At 49.9% G+C, this 21202-nt stretch overlaps 1 protein-coding gene across 1 annotated transcript in view; it reads left to right on the top strand.

Moving 5' to 3' along the window:
• Positions 1-21202, top strand: part of SH3PXD2B (SH3 and PX domains 2B) — a 104140-nt gene that overhangs the window by 68138 nt on the left and 14800 nt on the right. Inside the window, exons 6-10 of the mRNA XM_040445054.1 lie at positions 593-618; positions 8563-8697; positions 12750-12854; positions 16847-16964; positions 19976-20202. Coding sequence (XP_040300988.1) covers positions 593-618; positions 8563-8697; positions 12750-12854; positions 16847-16964; positions 19976-20202 — 611 coding nt within the window. The remainder of the gene's footprint in view (positions 1-592; positions 619-8562; positions 8698-12749; positions 12855-16846; positions 16965-19975; positions 20203-21202) is intronic.

Raw genomic sequence — 21202 nt, 5'->3', positions numbered from 1 at the left:
ACTGTATTTGTGATGCAGCGGTATGTACACATTCTGATGTGGTTGACAAATACATTACTCACTGTTCAGTGTGAATTCTAGCCCACGGTAGTGTTCTCTCTGTCACCACGAGGGAGATGTGTTTTCTTCACTGCTATCCAGACTCCTACCCAGTGTTATAGTGTGTTCCCCTCACCACTTACTGCCAAGAGCTTTCTGCTTCGTGTATATGGCTCAGGGCACCCCCAGGAGGTGGGACAGGGCCTCTGCTGTGCCTGACGAGGTGCGCATCAGGCTCAGTGCAACATGGGGGCCTACTCTTGCTTTTATACTGCATGCCCCCACATCAGCTCCTCCCCAGGGCCCCCTACTCTACAAATAGAGTGGAGATGCTAGTCCCCAGGGCACCGAAGCACTTACCAGGCAAAAGGAGTAAATGAAAAGGAATTCTTTCTTCTTTGAAGAGTCTGGGTCCCTGGGGCTGACTTGGCTTTTCTTCATTCACTAGAGATGATGTGGAATGGAGAATCTCCGTTTCCTAATGGAATAACTCGTGTCGCTATATAACAGTACTGACTTGTTATTCTCTCCCACCCCTTTCTTTCCTGTGCAGGGAGCATGTTGGGAAAAAGAAATCTGGTAAGAATATTTTTCCATTTTCTCCTATTCATTCAATGGTGAGCATACCCCTACTCTGCACCGATGGTTGCCAGTCCCTGGGCACTGCCTGAGGGATACAGCATGGGACTGGGTGGGTGGATGGGTGGATGGATGGGTTGATGCTTGATTGACTGGTTGATACCCCAGCCTGTTTTCCAAAAAAAAGTGTTGGAGGTTGTTGCATCCTGTGTCAAAAAGTTAGAGTGGATAAGACCTGCTGTCTTTCCCTGAGAATGCCTCAGAGGAATAGGGGAGCCTGATATCTCCTGACCACCTGTAGGGGATTAAATACCTTTATTCTGCTGTAGACAGAGGAATGTGGTGACTCACAGCTAAGAGCATTCTTCTCAGGTGTTGGAAGGGGTCACAAAAGGAGGGACACTGGGTCTTAAAGAGTGAATGGGAGCTTTCCACAGAGCGAAGGGGCAGTTAGGGCTGCGGGAAGGTGCGCAGGCGGGAGGCACAGGTTTGGGCCCAGCCTCTGGGCTGCTGTTATTGCTGGGCAATAAGGGCCACTCTTTCCACCACCTCTGGCACTCACTCCCTTCTCCCGGGCACCAGTTCCCTTCCTTCCCAGCACCCCTTCCACTCCCTAGAGCAGTGATGGGAAAAGAGAAGGTGGGGATTTAGGTATGCACAGAGGAATGATTGAGTCATCGCAGGCCTGGGGTTGATAACTTTAGACTCACAATAGTCCAACCTTTTCTTCTGCAAACCCAGTATTATCTGCCCCCCCCCCATATCTGCAGAGTCCCCTACCCACACCACCACACCTGGAGCCAGCATGGTCCTCAGAGCTTCCAGAATTCCAAGTTCTTTTATGTATCTAGGACTCCAGGAAGTTTGAGGGCATTGATAATGCTGTGGGGAGAGAAGGGCCAAGCAGAGATCCCAGAAGTAAAAAAGGATGCCTGCCTCCTCTCGTGGCCCTCCATTTCCTCATCTGTAAAATGGGGGATAATAATAGCAATCCATCTTGGAGGGTTATTGTAGGATTTATAGTAATATGTATAAAGCACTCAGACCAGTGCCTGGCACATTTTAAGTGATACGTGTTTGCTGCCGTCTTTATACTGCTGCCATTAATTCAAAGCACATGGATGTCCCTGTCCAGCATCAGTAGAAATTCCAAATTCAGTAGTCCTGGTCCCTTTACTGCCCCCTGGGTACAGGGCCTGTGGTCAGCTTTACAGGGCCCAAGCTGTGCTTGCAAGGGAAAGTAGAGAGGAGCTAGGTCTCTGCCTCAAGGTCTCGTGTCTGGAACGAACGCCCGCCTTTCCCCAGCCAGTCTGTTTAGAGCTGCACTTTGCGTTTAATAAGTACTGGCCAGAGCCATGGCATCCTGTTCAAGCTGTGCACGGCCCTTGGGGTCTGAGGATAATGATACGTTTCTTAGAAAAGAACAGAGAGGAGAAGAGGAACTCTTGGGCTGATCACAAGAGTTTCTGGCTTTGAGTGTGCAGAGACTTTCCTGGAGGGAAAGGCTGAAGGAAGAGAGGAAAGAGACAGCTCTAGTTTGCAAAAACCAAAGTGTCCGGTCGGAACAGGCTTGATGAGGGGACTGGTCTGGAAAAGAGAGAAGAAGCTCTAATTTGTGGTGATGACTATTACATCATTCACCTGCAATGATGGAGGGGTGGATTTATTTATAGTTCAGCTGGATGGAAAATAACATTTTTCTTTTCAGACTAAGGACCCATGCGGAGATGAGCCTTATTTTTTTATCTGACCTTTGAACTCTTCCTCTGTGTTAGTAATGGCCTTCTTGATTGAGTGTGAAAGGGATTTAAGGTCGACAGCCCAAACCCAGAGATTTCTGCGCTGGTACTCTGAACTGAAGAAAGCTCACCTGTCTCCAGAATTTGCCAGCAGACTTTGGCTAATGTGGTCTCAACTTCTGCTCCTCTTGCAAGAAAAAAAATCCTCCCACCAAAATTTAAGGTCATCTGATTATTTAAGGAGCGTCCTTCTTCTTGATTTTTCTACCCTTTACTTATTGAAGTATACTCTGATTTACTGGCTCTTCCAGTAAGACTGGCAGTATGGTCAATTTCTGGAAAGAAAATCCCACTTTATCATTGCTCACTATATTTTGCCATAACAAAAAAACTATTGACTGAGTGGCTTAAACGACAGAAGCTTATTTCTTTCCAAGTATGGAGCCTGGAAGTGTGAGATCAAGGTGCCGGCCTTATCAGGTTCTGGCAAGAGCCCTTTTCCTGGCTTCTAGGCTGCTGCCTTCTCTCTGTGTCCTCCCATGGCAGAGAGAGAGCAAGAGCGAGCCCTCTGGTGTCTCTTCTAGTAAGGGCACTAGCCCCATCCTGGGGGCCCCACCCTCATGACCTCATCGAAACCTAATTACCTCCCAAAGGCCCTACCTCCAGATGCCATCCCATGGGAGTTAAAGCTTCAGTATATGAATTTTAGAGGGACAGAATTCAGTCCATGGCAGTTATCTTTAAAATTCAAAACAAGTCAGGGCACCTGGTGGCTCAGTCGGTTAAGCATACACCTCCGGCTCAGGTCATGATCTTGCGGTCCATGAGTTTGACCCTGACATTGGTCTCTGTGCTGACAGCTCAGAGCCTGGAGCCTGCTTCAGATTCTGTGTCTCCCTCTCTCTCTGCCCCTCCCCTGCTTGCTCGCTCTCTCAAAAATAAACATTTAAAAAAATTTTAATAAAATTCAGAACATGTCATCATGAATCAAAACATCCCAGCTAGGAAATTCTGTGGTAGATTAGGCACTGTACCTCTTGAGAATATGTTATAGCACTTCCTCAATGTCAAAATCACCCTTCTGCTGTCGAATCTCCTCCTCTATGCTGACCTTTTCCTTCTCTTATTCCTGCTGGACCACAAGAATGACACTGCTTACCTAGGAACACTTTGATTTCAAACTTGTAGCTCCTAGTACTTAGCTACTACCTGCATCAACTTGAGGTATTGCTATTACATGCATTATAGAGCTTGGGTGCAATATCACTGTCCACCGGTAGGTGTCCACCTAAAGCCTGAAGCCTAGTGTGGCTTGAAGCCTAGTGTGAGAATTCTGGTAGTCAAACCAATGAGGTTTTCATAAGTTGAGTGCTCTGGGTAAAATGAAGGCAAAAGAACTGCTGGAAAGGCAGCCCCATGCACTTTTTTCTGAACCACTTAATGGCAGGGCACTTTGGTATAAAAGCTGCTGTCATAGAAGAAGAAGAAGGAGATGTAAGACAGAGACGTGGCCCCTGAGCGAGTCTTGGAGGAAGTGCCAGCCCTGAGCCCTGTGCCAGTACCAGATCTGCTCATGGCCAGCCCAGAGTCCTAACCCTTGCTCCCTGACCTCCTCACTTCCTGGATTTGTGTCTTGTTTGCAGTGAGTCCCGTGATTTTCTGATTCTGTCACTGCTGTTGGTTCTCCCAAATCCCCTTGGCAGCATGGTTGGGAGAGTTGGTGCAGAAATGAATAGATCACTCCATTGATCAGATTCCTGAAAACTATATGGTACAGGTGTACCACCATCAGTTGTTAAAACTGGGTGGCAACAATTAACTTTTTGGACAGAGCAACCATACTTAACTGGACCCTGACTTAATCAAAGCTCTGTCCCTACTTGTAGGCAAGAAGGAACAGTCTTTGGTTGCCCATAAGATGGACAGGTGCCTTCTGTAACTCTCAACACAGGAGGAGGCCTGGCGCCATGCAAAGCAAAGAGTTTCTAGAAGTTTCCCTTCATCATTTGTCGATTCAGTCCACAAATATCCGTTGAGTGTCTGTGCTAAGTGACGAGTGAACAGGACAGATGCAGTTGTTGATTAAATGTTTACCAAGCACCTACTGTGTACCTGACAGTACTCTAGGCCCCCAGGGAATGCAAAGGTAAACAAGATGTGGGAAGCCTTCTTACAGTCTGGTAGAACGAATAGGAGGATAAAGAAAATGAGATGTTGTAGGTATGGCAAAGGAAGACATTTTCATTTCTTTCTGAGGAAGGAAGTCTGCCAAGGATGAGTTTTAGAGTATTCTTTTTTTTTTTCCTTCAGATGTTCATTGAGCCTAGTAGGTGCCCTTCACATTCTAGGCCAGATGTTGGCAAACTTTTTCTCTGAAGGGCCAGAAAGCAAATAAATATTTTAGGGTTTGCAGGCCACATACAGGTTCTGTCAATAATAATTTTTCCTCTTCCTCTCCTTCTCCTTTACAACCCTATAAAAATAGAACAACTTTCCAAATTCCCTTTGCACCAAAGCAGACCACATGGGCCTGTGAGCCTTTAGGCAGGGAGTCCAACACTAAACAAGAGCCTGCACTCATGGGGCTTATGTTCTAGAGTGGGAAAACAGGAAAACTAGTGACTACACAGACTCTGTGTTTTTTTTTTTTTTTTTTAACTCTATGGCAAAATAAAATTAGGTCAAGAGAAGGTTCTGTTGATGAGATACCACTTGAGCAGGACGCTGAACCATGCAATTTCCTATGGCATATTGGGGACAGTGGAGAAGAAATGGTCAGAGAGATCAGGCAGGGCCCCATGGGCCACCGGGCTTTTCCTGAGTGAGGCAGAGCCACTGTAGGGTCTTGACCTTTGGGGAACATGATCTTACACATCTTTTGAAAGGATCACTATAGCTGCTGTGTCCAGAGCAAATCGTAGCAGTCAAGGCTGGGGCAAGAGACGAGTTAGGAGGCTAAGAATAGGTGGTTCCCATGTGAATGCAGAGGAGAGGAAAAGGCATCCTGAAAACAGCCTATGATGTTTTCTAGGTACACCAGGGATGAGGGAGCCAAAAGACATGGCCATAAAGGCCAGCAGAGTCCAGATTGTAGAGAACCTGAGGGCATTGGGGATCCACAGCAGGTGCTGAGCAGGGAGAGGCATGATCAGAGTAGCATTTTTGAAGCAAGCACTCTGCAATATGGAGGACAGGATAGAGACCAGTTATAAGTGTCGTTTCCCCCCCCCCCCCCACCCACCACCACCACCATCCTAAAGAAGCCTCACTCAGTCCCTGGTGCAGAGGATGTGAGTAAAGGCAGGTGACAAAGCGCTAAAAAGGTCCACCCGCATCAAACCTGTGGCTCTGTGACAAAGAATACCGACCTGCCTCCAGGTGGCAGCAGAGAACCCCCAGGCATGAGTACAGCCGCACTGGGACTCCACCAGCCCCCTGACTTCCTGCCCGGAAGACCCTGGGCACCTGAGCAGTGGGCACAAGTTCCAACCTGACTGTGAAGTGGATACTTTTCTCCTGTCTTCTCCAGTTCTTTCTCTCAAGTTAAGGCACAGAGAAACACAGTTGGCCTGGATACAGCCCACCAGAGGGCCAAATCGGAAGAGTAGCTGCATTCCTGGGATTGTGATCCCCAAGGCAGACTATATCCCGGGGTAAAAACTCTAGACTCTGGAGTCTCTACCTCTTGCATTCCCTGGGGAAATTGTCCCCAGCTCTCAATGGCCAGGAGCCTCCAGCAAGCCAGAATCTACCTCCATTCACTCACGTGGTAGGATCTTTGTGGGCCCAGTGCCAGGTGGTTCAGGACACCATCGAGACTTCCGCTGTCCAGAGCTTATTATCTAGCGGGGGCAGCGGGAGGGGCAATAACCAGCTTGCTCGAAGGCGACTGAAAGCCCGGCTGGGCTGGCTGGGGTGGACTGTTGTGCTCAAGGCAGTGAGGAAGTCAGCCCTGCAGGCCAGCCTCAGGAGAGGTGCTGGAGGAGAGAAGATACCCCTGAGAGACACAAGGAAATAAAACTTGGCCTTACTGGTCCCTGGGGGTGCTCACAGGTGCTCATGGGAACCCACAGGGAAGGAAAGCAAGTGGGCCTCAGACCACACTTCCTTCCCTAGCGTCTTTTCTTTCCTCACCTACCCCCACACTGGGAGCCTTTGAGCCAGGTGGACCTGATTCAAGTCTGGCTTTGTCACCATCCAGCTGTGGGACCCGAGGGAAGTCACTTGATATCTCGGGGCCTCTCTTTTCGTGTCTGTAAAACAAGGTAGTAGCCACCTTCCAGGTGGTTGTGTTGACATAGTTTATGTATGGTGTGCAGCCATACAGTTTACGTGTGATGTGACGGGCATTCGTATGGGGCTGCTTCCCTCCAGACCTGCTCCCGAACCTTCAGCCTACATCTCCCTCTCTCTCCTCTGCTCTTTCTCTGTTCCCGTGCTTTCTCTACCCAGGGTGGCCCTGGGACCCTCCCACTCCTGTTTCCCTCCATCAACCTCAGCTGGGAAGAGGCACTGGCCTCAGTCACAGAGCCAAGAGGCAGTAACGCTTCACCCTGCTACAATGCCCTATTCTGGCTTCCCACATCAAAAATTCAGAGCGCATGGTGCTGACAAAGGGCTTTTGTGCTCTTTCTGGATGCCGGAGGCTGGAGGGCACTGGCGTGCTGGTAAATACTTCACAACCAGCTTTCTGATCGAAAGCCCTGCTTTGTAGCATTTGCCAATATCCACGGTGTAAATACTCCCACGGTGGCCAATTTCAAGCTACCGGCAAGGCGCCACCCAACAGAGCTGGGAAGAGATGCACAGAACGGGCTCAGGGTGGCCTGGCCCTCGCACACCACTCATTACCAGGTGTGCTTAGACACAGAGAGGTGGGATTCCCTGGCTATTTCAGTTGTTTATGGAAACAATAGGAGGAAATGCTGTGAATCAGGACTTGCAGAAAATGAAGACCCCATGGCCAGAAATGTCAGGCTGCCCTCCCACTGCATCCCGTCTGCTGCTCTAAGAGGGCCATTCCCTTCTCTTTGGAGTCTCTGAATGCAGATTTCCCTTTACATCAGCCATAGTCTGCAATATCTTTTCTTTTGTTAGGCAGGTGTGATTTACTGCTTAACCAGGACCACACAACTCCAGAGGGCACCATCCACCGCGTCCTGTGGAAACTGCCTCTCCTGGTGCACCTGTCCACACCCTTCTCTCCCACTGCCACTGCCATGGTCCAAAGCCACCGCCGTCTCCTGCCTGACAGCTGCTCTCCGTCTGGTCTCCTGCTTTCTTTCCGGGCTCCCGTGTGGCAGCCAGAATTATCTTTCTAAAGATGTAAATCTGTACTTGTCATTCCTTTCTTCAAGTCCTCTACTGGCTTTCTACTTGAGGGTGAAAAAAATCCAAACTTCTTATCTGCCTGCTCTGGCCCTTGCCTGCCTGTGTGTCTTCATACGGGACTGCTGTCCTCACTCACTAGACTTCAGTCCCCTGCCCTCCTCCCAGCTCCTAGAAGGCTCCGGGCCCTTTCCCATCCAAGAGTCTGCCTGCACCGTTCTTTCCCCATCCTCTCATGTCTCCTGTTCATGCCCCTGTCTTAGGGAGGTCTTGTTCACCACCCCATTGAATGTGGCATCCCCTTTCCCAGTCTTGGTCCAGCTTCCTGGTTGTTCCCAGCAGTGTAGCTATCAAAAATTAATACTTCTATTATCCTGTATACTTGTCATGATGTACATTTGTTTATGTGCCCCAACTAGGTTAACTTACTTGAGACTGGGAGTCATGTCTGTTTCATTCACTTTAGTACCCGCAGCACCTAATAGAGGGTCTGGAACATCACTGGTGACTTCCTGAATTACAAGATGAGTGATTTTGGATGGGCGGGTGGATGGACAGATAAATGGATGGAAGGAAGGATTGGTATGCATGAATGCACTTTCCCATCAGGCTGTCTGCTTCTTCAAGTCAGGTACCATATCTTGACCAACTCTGAATCCCCAGTGCCTTGCACAGTGTCTGCATAGAATAGGTATTTGGTAAATTTTGGTGGTTGCACGAGCAAATTATGCAGGAAGGAATGGATGAGGTGACCCTCAAGGTAAGTCCTATGATAGCTTCTTTCTCTCTTTGGAATATTCTCCTGACCCACCCTTCTCCCCTGGCTCTCGCTCCTTCACGTGTGGGCAGTGGTTGCATGTGGGTTTTGTATCCACAGGGAGTGACCTGACCTCAGTGGACCCCATGGTCCTGGAGCAGTATGTGGTGGTGGCAGACTACCAGAAGCAGGAGAGCTCGGAGATCAGCCTCAGCGTGGGGCAGGTGGTGGACATCATCGAGAAGAACGAGTCAGGTAGGGGAACTAAACCATCTCCCTCCCGGCCCTACGCTGTCCCCGAGCCCCTAGGACAGGAGATGTTTACAAACACAGAAACAGCGATCGCTGATCTGAGCTGGGCCGTTTCCACAGATCCAGCTGACAACCTCTTAGAAAGCTGCCTCTGTTTGATCACAGTGCTCAGATATCCCCCTTGGTCGCAACTCGCCAGCATCCTGTTGGGTCCATTGTTACCGATTTATTCTGAGGGTCACATTTCGTGAACGGGTCTTCTGGTTTCAAAGCCACTTAGAGACATGGAGTCCAGCATTCCACTGGAACATTGCCTTTGATTACCGTGGGAGTCTTCACGAAGGCTCCGCCAGCTGTAGGCTCTGGTGGGATGGACACGCCACCTGACTCTTCGGCCCACCTGTCATCACGGGGGCCACTGGTCATGTACACTGGCCAGGTCTGGGATGGAATGTGGTATGATCCGACACTGAGCCTGAACTCTGCACCTCACAGCAGTCCAGCTTGCTGCTCCTCTCAGACCATCAATTCTCTCATATGCAAAATATACAAAATAGAAAACGCTGCTACTTCAAAGAGCTATTATAAGGATCAAATGAGATAGTGCCTAGAGTGTGCCTGGCACACAATAGGTACTCAAGGATGTGGGTTTCCCTCCCGGTTGCCTTCCTTAGCCACAGAGTAGCCATCAGCACTATCGAAAGAAAAGGGCAAGGAGTAGGGGGTGAGCAGCTCCTCTCCAGGAAAAAGTGGCATAAACCCACCCGCTTTGTTGTGGCTAAAATGTGACCTTGCCTAATAATATGATTGGCAGGCCCGTCTTTGTGACACCCCATTGGCCAGTTAAGGACCAACAAACGGCCAACAAACAGAGGGAAAGCTGTGTTTGCAGCAGCATCTGAATCATGTTACCACAGTCATGAGATCTGCATTAGCCAACCAAACTCGTTAATTACTCAATATAGCAACTACCATCCCTGCATCACAGCCAAAGAAACAAGACGCTAAGTGACGTGGTCACTCACCCCAGATCTCATGACAGGTTACCGAGCTGGAATTCCAAACCAATTCCAGCTGGCCCCAAGGGCACTTGACTTTCTGATTCCTGGGAATGAATATGTGCTCCGCAGGGACTAAGGAAGGCAGCCCCCACCCCTCTGGGCAGCCCGCTTGCGTGAAGTCGGGAAGACTCCGTGGCTGGGAGGAGAGTGGAAGCGAGGATGGGGTGTTGAGGATAAGCCTGGTGTGTCCAGAAGGCGGCAGGGGAAAGGAGGCAGACAATGAAATCTTCCTGGGGCCAAAAAACTGGCAACATTTATTTTTAACTGTATTTTACCAGCCAAGTAATACTGGACACATTCTTCTTAGAACAACCATAAAGTTAAAATCTGCTTTTTCCACTAGCTTCAACATTAGTCCCCTTTCAAAACCCCAAATAGACTCTCTAACGGTTCACTCCGAATCCTTGTTAATAACTGTATACACGTACATGTACGTATATGTATATATGTGTCTTTGTGCATGTGTGTATGTGTGTGAACTGTATGTCTACATGTGTGCCCATACATAGATACGTAACCATATGCACACACACACAACATTTTGTGTGTGTTGATATAACTTTATAGTTTAACCCCAGTGTTATCATTCTGTACCTTTTGATCATTTTGATCTGCAGCATGCTTTTTAGTCAACATTCAGCTTTTATTCCCTTAACATCTGCCTACTGTTGATCTACATAAGCCATATTTTTCTCTACCATGAATAGAATATCTGTGCACACTGGTGTTTCTTTAGGTTAGACAATGAGACATAGAACTACTGGACCGTAGGTACACATATTTTGAATTTTAAGATCCTGCCAAATTGCCTCCAAACTGGTCATGGCAATTTACTCTCCCTCTAGCAATGCATGAGGCATTGGTGCAGAGTTAAGAGCTGAGACTGTGAGGCTAGGACAGCCTAGGAATGAATCCTGGCTCTGCCACTTTCTTTGTGACCTTAGTCAAGTCACTGCCTCTCTCTGAGCCTCGGCTTCCTCATCTGTAGAATGGGGCAGTAATAGTAGGCAGCTTGTAGGGCTATTGTGAGGATCCCGCCAGTCAGATGTCAAGCACTGTGACAATCTGGCACACGTTACTGTCGTTGTTATATAGTGAGTTTCCTGAACCCCCACACAAATACCGGCAGATACGAGTTCTTAGGAAGACATACTTCTAATTTCTGGTTTTCCACAGACTTATCCACCCCATTCACTCATGCACGCGCACACACACACACACACACACACACACACACACACACACAGCCACCAAAACTTGTATTGCAAAAGGAGTGTCCAGCCGAGTAAAGTAGGTGACTTCCAAGTCAGGGAGGTCAAAAGCAAAGGCCTCCCTGTAAAACCAGAAAGGCTACTCAGTAGGCTGCCCCTTCCTTCTCTTCTTTTTTGGGGTCTCCAGGGCTTGGAGGTATGTGATCTTGGGGAGCAGATCCTGTTTTTCCATTATACTGTGCAGAGCCTGTTGGGCCCTGTGTTAATTTCCGGTTGCCATTGTGACGAAGTACCACAAACTTAGTGGCCTCGAACCACGTAAATTATTCATCTTACACTTCTGTAGGTCTCAAGTCCAAATCGGGTCCCACTGGGCTAACATCAAGGCGCTGGCAGGGCCGAGTTCCCGTCTGCAGGTTCTGGATAGGATTTGCTTCTCTGCCTTTTCCAGTCAGTTTCTAGAGGCCACCCCATCCCTTGGCTCATGGTCCCTCCCCAGTCCTCAGAGCCAGCAGTACTGTGCCTCTCTCGTCTTTCCTCCGCAGCCACACCTCCCTGACTCTTCTTCTGCCTCCCCTGTAATGCATGGGGCCCACCCTGATAACCCCAGATAACCCCCTATTTGTAGTTCAGCTGCTTTGCAACCTTGATCCCACCACCTGCAACCTTAGTTCCTTAAAATAGGCACAGGTTCCCAGGATGAGGACACAGACATCTTTGGCCAGTCACTGTTCTGCCTGCCACAGGGTACAAGCCCTTCTCGAAAGGAGGAGGACCTGAGTCTGGGTGAGGGGCCTCTCAGTTACACTGCAGCCAGATTTACTGTGACATGAGCAAATGCAAACTCAGTGTCTCAGATAAGTCATCAGGGCAGTGGCTTCAGTATCTCTTAGCCCTGGGTGCACATAGCAGCTTTGCCCTGAGCCATGTGAACTTGGACAAGTGTACTGACTTCTTGGAGCCTCAGTTTCCTCATCTGTGCAATGGGGATGATAATCTGAAGATTATATAAAACAGTGTAAGTAAAATGGTTAGTGCCTTGCATACCTTAGTGAAGATAGCTACATTCTTTACTCTCACCATTCAGGACGACCTTTCTCTCCCCTGTCCCAGCTCAGAAGTGGGTTTTTTTTTTTTTCTTTCTTTCTTTCTTTTTAAGTTTATTTATTTATTTTGAGAGAGACAAAGACAGCGTGAGCAGGGGAAGGGCAGAGAGAGAGGGAGACAGAGAATCCCAAGCAGGCTCCACACTGTCAGCGCAGAGCCCAATGTGGGGCTCAAACTCAAAAAACCATGAGATTATGACCTGAGCAGAAACCAAGAGTCAGATGTTTAACCAACTCAGCCACCCAGGTGCCCCTTCTTTTTTTTTTTTTTTAATGTTTATTTATTTTTGAGAGAGAGAGAGTGTGTGTGTGAGAGGGAGAGAGAGAGAGAGAGAGAGAAGGGGGGCAGGCACAGAGGGAGGGGAACAGAGGATCCAAAGCAGGCTCTGTGCTGCCAGCAGTGAGCCTGATATGGGGCTCAAACTCACAAACTGAGATCATGACCTGAGCTGAAGTCCGATGCTTAACCACCCAGGCGCCCCAGAAGTGGGTTTCTTCTTAGGCTATTCTTAGCAGTTAGCAGGCAGCTAACATGGGTAGCTGTATTCCATGACAAAATGGCAACTTTTTGCCTTACCCTAAGCATGGACTCATAGTGGCTGAACATATTATTATACTCTGACCCCCAGGCTTCACATCTGACCCAACTAACATCAGTCTGCACTCTCATTTTCCAGGTTGGTGGTTTGTCAGCACGGCTGAAGAGCAAGGCTGGGTCCCCGCAACCTGCCTGGAAGGGCAGGATGGTATGCAGGATGAGTTTTCACTACAGCCTGAAGAAGGTAGGAAGGAGTTGGAGCCTTGCACTTGCCGTGGGGTTGGGGCTAACAGCAAGCCCACCCTTAGGGGCCTTTGGGAGCCAACCCAGGTGAGGCTGGCCAGAGCTGGGGACCTAACACTTCCATGGGACCCCCAGGAGGGCCCCAGCCTGATCACCCCAGCACCTCACTATTCCTCACTCGAACCATTCTGATGGCCAAGATGCTGGGCTCCTTCCAGCTCATTCGCAAGACATCTGAAAGTATCTATCAACGTGTGCTTTCTCAGCGACCAGTCTGGGTGTCAGCTTTAGGCCTGACCCTCTCCACGCACACTTCCGTTTCCTGGAGAACTTACCCTACAGGTGTCCTGAAGGGTGGTTCCTACAATGCCAAAAATGCTAACGCCCAGCTGACTCTGTTTTCCCCACTAGAAGCATTCCTGACACTAGAGTAGGAGTCCATCTTAGCTAATAAATCGAAGGGTTTTAGAGTCAGACCTGAATGTGAGTTAGCTGAGTTGGGCCAGCACCTTAACCTCTCTCCACCTCAGCCTCCTCCTCTAAAAATGGAAATGATGGTGTCTGTACCGTGAGATTTTTTTTTTTCTTAATTAAAGGAGATTCCACATGCAAAGCATTTGGCAAAGAACCGGAGACAATAAATAACTAGGAACAGTTATTAAATAACTATGCCTTACCCAGGGGTGACTATTTGGGCTTTTAGCTGACTGTTCGGGGGAAAGCACAAAACCACTTTTTGTGTTTATCAGAAAAGAGGGTGACAAGAAGGGGGATAATTCTGTGCTGAAAGGTTAATAAAAAATGTATATGTGGGTTTGCGTTTAGTTTTATTATAGCCAGCACCCCTCATCGAAAACGTATGTCGTTTTACTGGTGGTTTTGTGGGGCCCCCAAGCTCTGAGGGGCTGGGCCAACTCAAAGAATCCACTAAGATTCAGGGGTTGTGGTGTTCTGCATGAGAGCTGTAGCTCCCTTAGGCAGTTGATGATGACCATTGTGGGCACCCCGCTGTAAGAGACTGATTGTTAACTCCATCTGATAGATGAGGAGACAGGCTCAGAAAGGTAGAGACACTTGCTTGGGGTCACACAGCTAAAAGGTGGAGAGATCCCACATTTTCCTAAGTTTGCACATTTTTCTTCTCCCTTGACACAAGGGCTTCTTTTAGTGCCTCTTTATAAGTCACGCTAGGAATAGAATTATATCTACTGGTGGCCTCTGCACCCGAGTTCAAGGTTAATACTCAGGAAGTTGGTCCTTTTAAGATACCTGGGGCTTGGCGTAGGCTCAGAAATAATTCCTCCTAAACGGGAACGCGCGCTCAGCGTCCCCTTTGCCTCCAGACACTGGGAGTGCTTTCTTCTCACCTCTGCCTTCTGCCCTTCACCTCTACATGCTGCCTGTCCAGTCTCATGGAGGTACTGGTCTTTGCCCCGGCCTGTGGGCCGCCGCCGGACTCTGGGGGACTTGTATGCCATCAGCTGGCGTCAAGGTGCCTACCGTGGGGTTTTCTTCCCTGTTCAGTGTTTGGAGCTGGGTCCCTGCGTCTGCATGCGTCTTCCTGCTCGGGGACTGCCCATGCCTGTTGCATGTGAGAAACAGTGACCTTGCCTGTTCTGTGTGTGTTGGTATGTAGGTTTGGGCAGTATTTCTCGGCCTGGGGCTCTAAAGTTTACCAGGTTGAAAAATAATGCCTGGGGCCTCTATAATGCTGAGCCAGTGACCTGTTTCTTTTATCAGACACATCACAAGGGGAAGAAACCCACATCAAACTGTCCTAGGCCAAAAGGGAAATGTATCAGCTCGTCACTGAAAAGTCTGGGGAAGGACTCGCTTCAAGCATGGCTGGATCCAGGGGCTTGAAAACATTATGGGGACCTGGGACTTAACTCTCCTCCCCTCTGCTCTGCTGTCTACCTTGCCGACACCATTTTCTCATGACAGCAATTCCAGGCACCTTTCAGAGATACCTACCAAAGAAAGTGCTTCTCCTTCAACACAAGTCTTAGGACTGGTTCTGACCGACCCACATGCTATCCCTGAACCAATCACAGTGGCCAGGGGAAGACAGCACTTTGGCCAGGCCGGGGTTCTGCACCCTCCCCATCCCTCCAAGGCAGTGGTAAGGTCAGCCTTACCCAAACCATGTGGATGGAGGCTGGTAGTGGCGACAGAGAAAGGGCAGACAGACACTAAGCATGCAGTGTCAGCGGGCACCTGCCATGCAGTCTGCAAGGTTTCCCACTGTAAGGTTTGTTCGGGATCACTAAGTGTTTCATGGAGCCCAGAGAGCGCCTCCGGGTGCCGGAGAATCTCCGTGTTTAATTCAGGTGAGGGGTGGGCCCCCAGGAGTCCAGGGCCCGTAGGACTGACAGCATTTAGTCTAGGACTGAAGCAGCAACCCTTCCCACCCAACCAGAGAGAACTTCTGTGCATCTACGGGTTTGAATTACCCCCTGCACTCCTCACAGCACCCGCACCCACCCTGCAGCTACCATGAGTGAGGGGAGCAGCTGACTCTGCTGTACGCAGGATATCTGCAACTTGAGTCAGCTCAGCCCCCACAGAGCAGGTCAGTGGGCTACATCAATAAATAAATAAACTCCCTCTGTGTTTTCCACCTCCCTCGACACCAGCTGGGCAGGCCACAGACAGCTTGTGGTGTTTTCCCAAAGAGAAGAGAGTCGGCCCCAACATGCTGGCCATCAACACCAGCCCACAGCTGGCTCGGTCACTCCCTGGGGGCCGGAATGTAAGCTACATAGGAAAGCCCTTCCGTGTCCTCTTCAGGGTCCCTGGGGACACTCATCTGTTCTGTCTCAGAAGTCCCTGCTGACAGTGTTGAGCACGGGAGCTATTCTCTTGTTCTCCGGAGGGCCCTGCCAGCTTGTGACAGTGAGCAGTCCTCCAAGCAGAGCCTGAGAAATAGTCCCAGGGCTTTGAGGGGAAAGAGGGAGACACCACTGAGAGTGAGGTGGAAGGCACGCCAGTCACATTAACGAAAGTTGAAGCAGGCAGTGATTTCACTGTGCACACGTGTGTGTGCGCGCGTGCGGTCATGTGTGTGCATAAAATTATTATGTGACACGCTTAAAACGAATACAGTGTTAAATGTCAATTAATATCTCAATTAAAAAAACAAAATATTAAAAATAAAATGGAAGCTTCAGGCGTGGTTGGATCCAGCGGCTTGAAAATAATTAATGAAAAATGAAGGTCAGTTACCCACTAGGTAATGACAATTGCTTTTAAAAATTAAAGGAAGAAAGAAAATTGCTAGCTGTAGCCTCCTTGGTAGGGATTTCAGCCTGAAACCATCTGTTGCCAAATCTAGCTTACCCCTGAACCCTCTACCGGCAAGAATGTGGAGGAGCCACAGATGACTTAACCCCCTCTGGCATGAGCTAGGTGGCTCCCACCAGGCCTTTGGGAACTATTCATTTACTAAACGTTGACTAATGTACTAAATAGTTACACAGTATTGCCAGTACCGTGCCCAGTGCTAGAGACAGAGGAATAACTGAGACAGACACAAATCCCTACCTTCGTGGTGCTTGTATTCTAGCAGAGAACACAGACACAAAACACAATCACCAGGTAAATTGTATGGTGTGTTAGAAGGTAATTCCTGGTATGAGGAAAAAAATAAACCTGGGTAAGAGGGATGAGATTGCCATGAGTTGGAATACTGCATAAAGCAAGGTCAAGGAAAGTAACCTTGAAGCACAGCTTTGACCTTGAGGAAGATGAGGATGACTGCATGACCCTGAGGGATTTCAGAGGGACAGAGGGATTGGGACCTGACCTGTGTCCTGTTGCTGCTTGCACAGGGTCATCCAGGCCTAAATGGGGGCCTAGGGGGTCCCCAGAAATTTCTGGAGGAAATCCTTCCTTTCAGTGGGCAAGGGCGTCTCATGTATCACAGCCTTGGCCGTCAGCATCCCAGGACTCTCACTGTCTTTGACTTAACCCAGCATCCCTTTGTCCCTGCAGAGGAGAAGTACACAGTCATCTACCCGTACACAGCTCGCGACCAGGATGAAATGAATCTAGAGCGAGGGGCTGTGGTGGAGGTGATCCAGAAGAACCTGGAAGGCTGGTGGAAGATCAGGTACCTGCTGCAACTGAGTGGTCACATGGTCTCTGGCTGCTCAGAGGTCTGTAAGTGATTACAGATGGATGGGATGAGGTTTTGGCCTGAGCCACAAAAGGATGCTTCTCCTCGGTGCCGTTTAGACTCCCTCCCTATCCAGATCCTTCTCTAAAAATCCGTAATAGACAAAACCTCCAAATGCCCCAAACCACAGATAGCGGTAACCTTGTTGAGCAAGACTGGTTTCCACCCCCATGTGTTTCTCGTAAGGAGACGCTGCATTGCCCTGTGCGGGTGATTTCCCACTCCAGCCCTGCTGTGACCCCAACAGGATGCATAACACCACAGGACCGCAACTCATCCTAGAGCCAAAAATTGCCCTCATCTCAGAGTTCAGTAGTATAAGCTGGAGGCCAGCTTTCGAACTCTTTATCACAGCTCTTTCGCCTATGTGATGCAATCAGAACCCTATGAGTGCCAACTCCTCCTGGCCTGCCTGCCACTTCACCAGTGTTAGTCCTGGGAACCCCTCCTTGGTTACCTTAGGAGGCAGGCAGTGGCAACAAGACATCAGGGCAAAAAAAGAAGTCCTTGGGACCTGGTGTCTATACAGCAATGTGATGCAGGATATTAGGGCCATTCATCGGGGTTCAGCCTGTGGCATTTCATTCATTCACTCAACAAACACCAAGAATCTGTACTGGGCCAAGCCCTGTTCTGGGAGTTGGGGAGTCAACAGTGAGAAAGACACGGAGGTTCACACCAGCAGGCACAGCAGGCAGGCTCAGTCCCCCGGCAGGGTGGTGATGCATGGGGACTCTGGAGCACAGAAGAGGAGCTCCTGAGCTCAGGGGGGGCAGGATGGCTTCCTGGGAGGGGTCTACAGAACTGAGGTTTGAAGCAGGAGTAGTGACAGTGACACCTAACATATCCTGAGTGCATATGGTGTCAGCTACATTACAAATTGTCCCAAAACTTAGTGGCTCTGGAATTCAAGGAGTGACTTACTTGGGTCCCTCCTGAGGTTGCGGTAGGATGTCAGCGACGCATGCCATCATCTGAAGGTTCAGCTGAGGCTGGAAAGTGACAAACCAGGATTTAAACCTGTACCTTTCTCACCCCAGAGCCACTCACCTCTACGTGTGCTGCTCTGCTTGTGGCTTTGTGACCCCAGACAGTGAATTGTCTCGTGCCGAGGGCCTGGATTCTAGGTAGCATGACATTTTCCAGTTAGGACAAGATTGGCTCCCTCTCAGAAGATATTTTAAGATTGAAAGGCATCAAATCCTGCAGATTTCTGTCTCCTGTAAATTGGCTTCCAGTTAGAAAGGACCTTTGTCGTCACTGAAACACAGTGCTGTTTAGTTCTTGAAGTGATTCTTGATGAGAGATTTGGCCTTGCCATATATCATCTCCAGCCATTCAGGTCTCTTCCACTCTCCCCCAGAGGTGTGGGCATGCATTATGTGGGCCAGACCAGCGGGGTGCTTGCAAATAGTTGACATCCGGTTCTCAAGGGAAAACTACCCTTGAGTTGTGGTGTTTTCCAAAGTGTACATAGTCCCACCGGGTGATTCCAAGCCTCCCGTGCAACGTCACTAAATGTGGAGTTCGGAAGAGACGAACACAGTTGACGCTCACCAGTTGGTGCAAGCAGGCTCCAGCACCCCTCTGGTCCAATTTGACCCCTCGGCTCATGCTATGAAACTGAGCTCTGTTGTGCAGAGAATTAAGCGATCGCATTCGTTGAATCCTTTGGAATTCAGTGAGCTGTCCATCAGGGTCTCGGTCACTCTGCAGTTCAGTGACCACCAGCTGACTCTTAGCAAGTCGTGGAACCAGCTCCTGACCAGCTGAATGCATGGTGGTTATTTTTTTATTTTTTATTTTTGAAGTTTATTTATTTTAAAGATATAGTATGAGTGGGGGAAGGGCAGAGAGAGAGAGAGAGAGAGAGAGAGAGACTCTCAGGCTCCATGCTGCCAGCACAGAGCCCAGCGTGGGGCTCAAACTCACGAAAACTTGAGACTGTGACCTGAGCCAAAACCAGGAGTCTGCCAATTAACCGACTGAGCCACCCAGGCGCCCCCTGAATGCATGTTTAATCTACATGTTAACCAGTGTGACTGGAGCCATGCCCTGGCTGTGCCAGGCTTTGTGCCAGAAGCTGGGGCTGCTGGGAAGACGCAGCAAAACAGGTTAGGAGCAGAGACTAGACTGGTGCCAACTGCCTAGGTCTCAGTCCGTTTCTGCCGCCTCCCAGGGTTGGATGCGTGAAGTATGTCAACAGCGGGAAAGTGGGTAGAACAGACTGGCATATAGTAGGTGCCCACTAAGTGGCAGTTATCACTGTTGTCATCTCTGCGATGACTGTAACGGGACAGTGAGTGTAGCAGAGCTTTATGGCTGCTCGCCTTTGCCAGGCCCATGGGCAGTTTGTCCACTTGTCCTTTTATTTCTTTATTCAACTCCCTGGCACCAAGGCTCTTGCCACACAGAGATCAGTCAGGTGCAGCGTACCCCAGGAGCTCGTGTTCTAGCTGGGGAGACAGAACCACCACAGCTGAGTGCACTGTGTGTCCCAGGTGCTAGGGTGGTGTTGTGTGCGGGAGACACTGGGTCACCGTGGAGGAAGGGGTTCATTCTCTGTGAGGCTCAGGAAAGGCTTGAGAAAGGAAATGACCAGTAAGCAGAGCTGGGGAAGAAAGAACAGGAAGGACAGTGGGAAGGGGCTTTCCCGACACAGAGTTTCCAAGAACAGAGGCCGCCGGAGTGAACGATGGTGGTGCGTTTGGGAGACTGCAAGTCTTGTGCAGTAGGAGGGGCATGGGGGTTGCCGTTAAGAGATGAGGCTGGGGAGGCAGGCAGAGGGCGGGTTGGAAAGGCCTTGAATGCCGAGCTGAGGTCAGCAAGGGCCTCTGGCCCATCGTTCCTGCCGTCTGGGACTTGAAGTGCCGTGCGTGGTAGGAACACGGCTTCTTTCTGTGCATCTGGCAGAGCAGCCTGTCCAGCATCCCTCCTCTTCCCAGGTACCAGGGCAAAGAGGGCTGGGCCCCAGCCTCCTACCTAAAGAAGAGCAGTGGGGAGCCCTCACCCCCGAAGCTGGGCCCCGGCTCGTCCGCCCACACCGGCGTTCTCGACCTGGACGGAGTTTCCCGGCAGCAGAGCACGGTGGGCAGGGAGAGAGAGCTGCTCAACAACCAGAGGGACGGCCGATTTGAAGGCCGCCCGGGGCCCGACAGCGACATCAAGCAGAGTGAGTGACGCCCCACCGAGCTCCGGGGGCTGAGGACCTACTATGTGCCAGGCTCCGTGCTCGGAGCTCCTCACGTGTCCCTCATCCTCACAACAGCCCTGCTGCCCAACATCCTGTAGACAGGAAAACAGGCCCAGAAACCCTGGGGAGCTTGTTCCAGACCATGGTTTTTCCACGATCTTGCGCTGATCGTGATAGCTTCTATCTCTCAAGCCCTACTATGTACCAGGAATCTTACAATTAGTCTCATTGGCTCCTTGTAACGACCGCAGAGGGACTAAATTACTTTTGTTTTACAGATTAGGAACCAGAGAGATGAGGTGATTTGTCCAGGGCCACCCAGCTAGTAAACAGTAGGGCTGGGACTTGAACCCAGGCCCACCTGACCCCAACACCTGTGCCCTCTCTTTAGGGCCTCGTTTCTGAGCCAGAAGTTGTTGACCTTGCGTTGAGTTGACTCGAACAACAGTTCTTTATGCATCTTACTTTCCAAAGCCTTCTGTATATATGCTTCCATTGAATGTTCCCAACACACCTGAGAGTATGGGTTCCTTATTGTTGTCTGCAGTGAGCATGGGACCCAACCCCCGGGCACGTGACCCTGCCCCAGTTGTGCAGGGCAGGAGGAAGCCATCTGCTGGGAAAGTCCCCTGGCCCAGCTAGACTTCTCCAACTGTTTACAGCAGCTCAGCAAACTCGTAAAAGTCAGTGAATTCTTGAAACTCAAGAATTTCTCCATTCTCTGCTCAGCTGATGTCTCAGAAAAACAAAAAACAAAAAAACACTGGCATGCCATGGCAGGGGTTCTGGCCAGCCCCTGGCTTCTGTGATTCTAATCTATCATGGCCAAGACCACAGGATTCCCATTAACGCTGAGCAAATAAGAATCTGAACCCCCATGTCTTTGTTAGGAGATGGGTTCCAATGCTCAAGCAAACTCTCCCTACCCCGGCCTCACGCGGGGGGGGGGGGGGGGGGGGGGGGGGGGGGGGGGGGGGGG

The sequence above is a fragment of the Herpailurus yagouaroundi genome, unplaced genomic scaffold (assembly GCF_014898765.1).
Source record: "Herpailurus yagouaroundi ecotype Mexico unplaced genomic scaffold, PumYag 29, whole genome shotgun sequence".
In the NCBI taxonomy this organism is placed as follows: Eukaryota; Metazoa; Chordata; class Mammalia; order Carnivora; family Felidae; genus Herpailurus; species Herpailurus yagouaroundi.
Note: the sequence above shows the minus strand (reverse complement) of the source record. Positions and strands in the feature narration are given on the sequence as shown.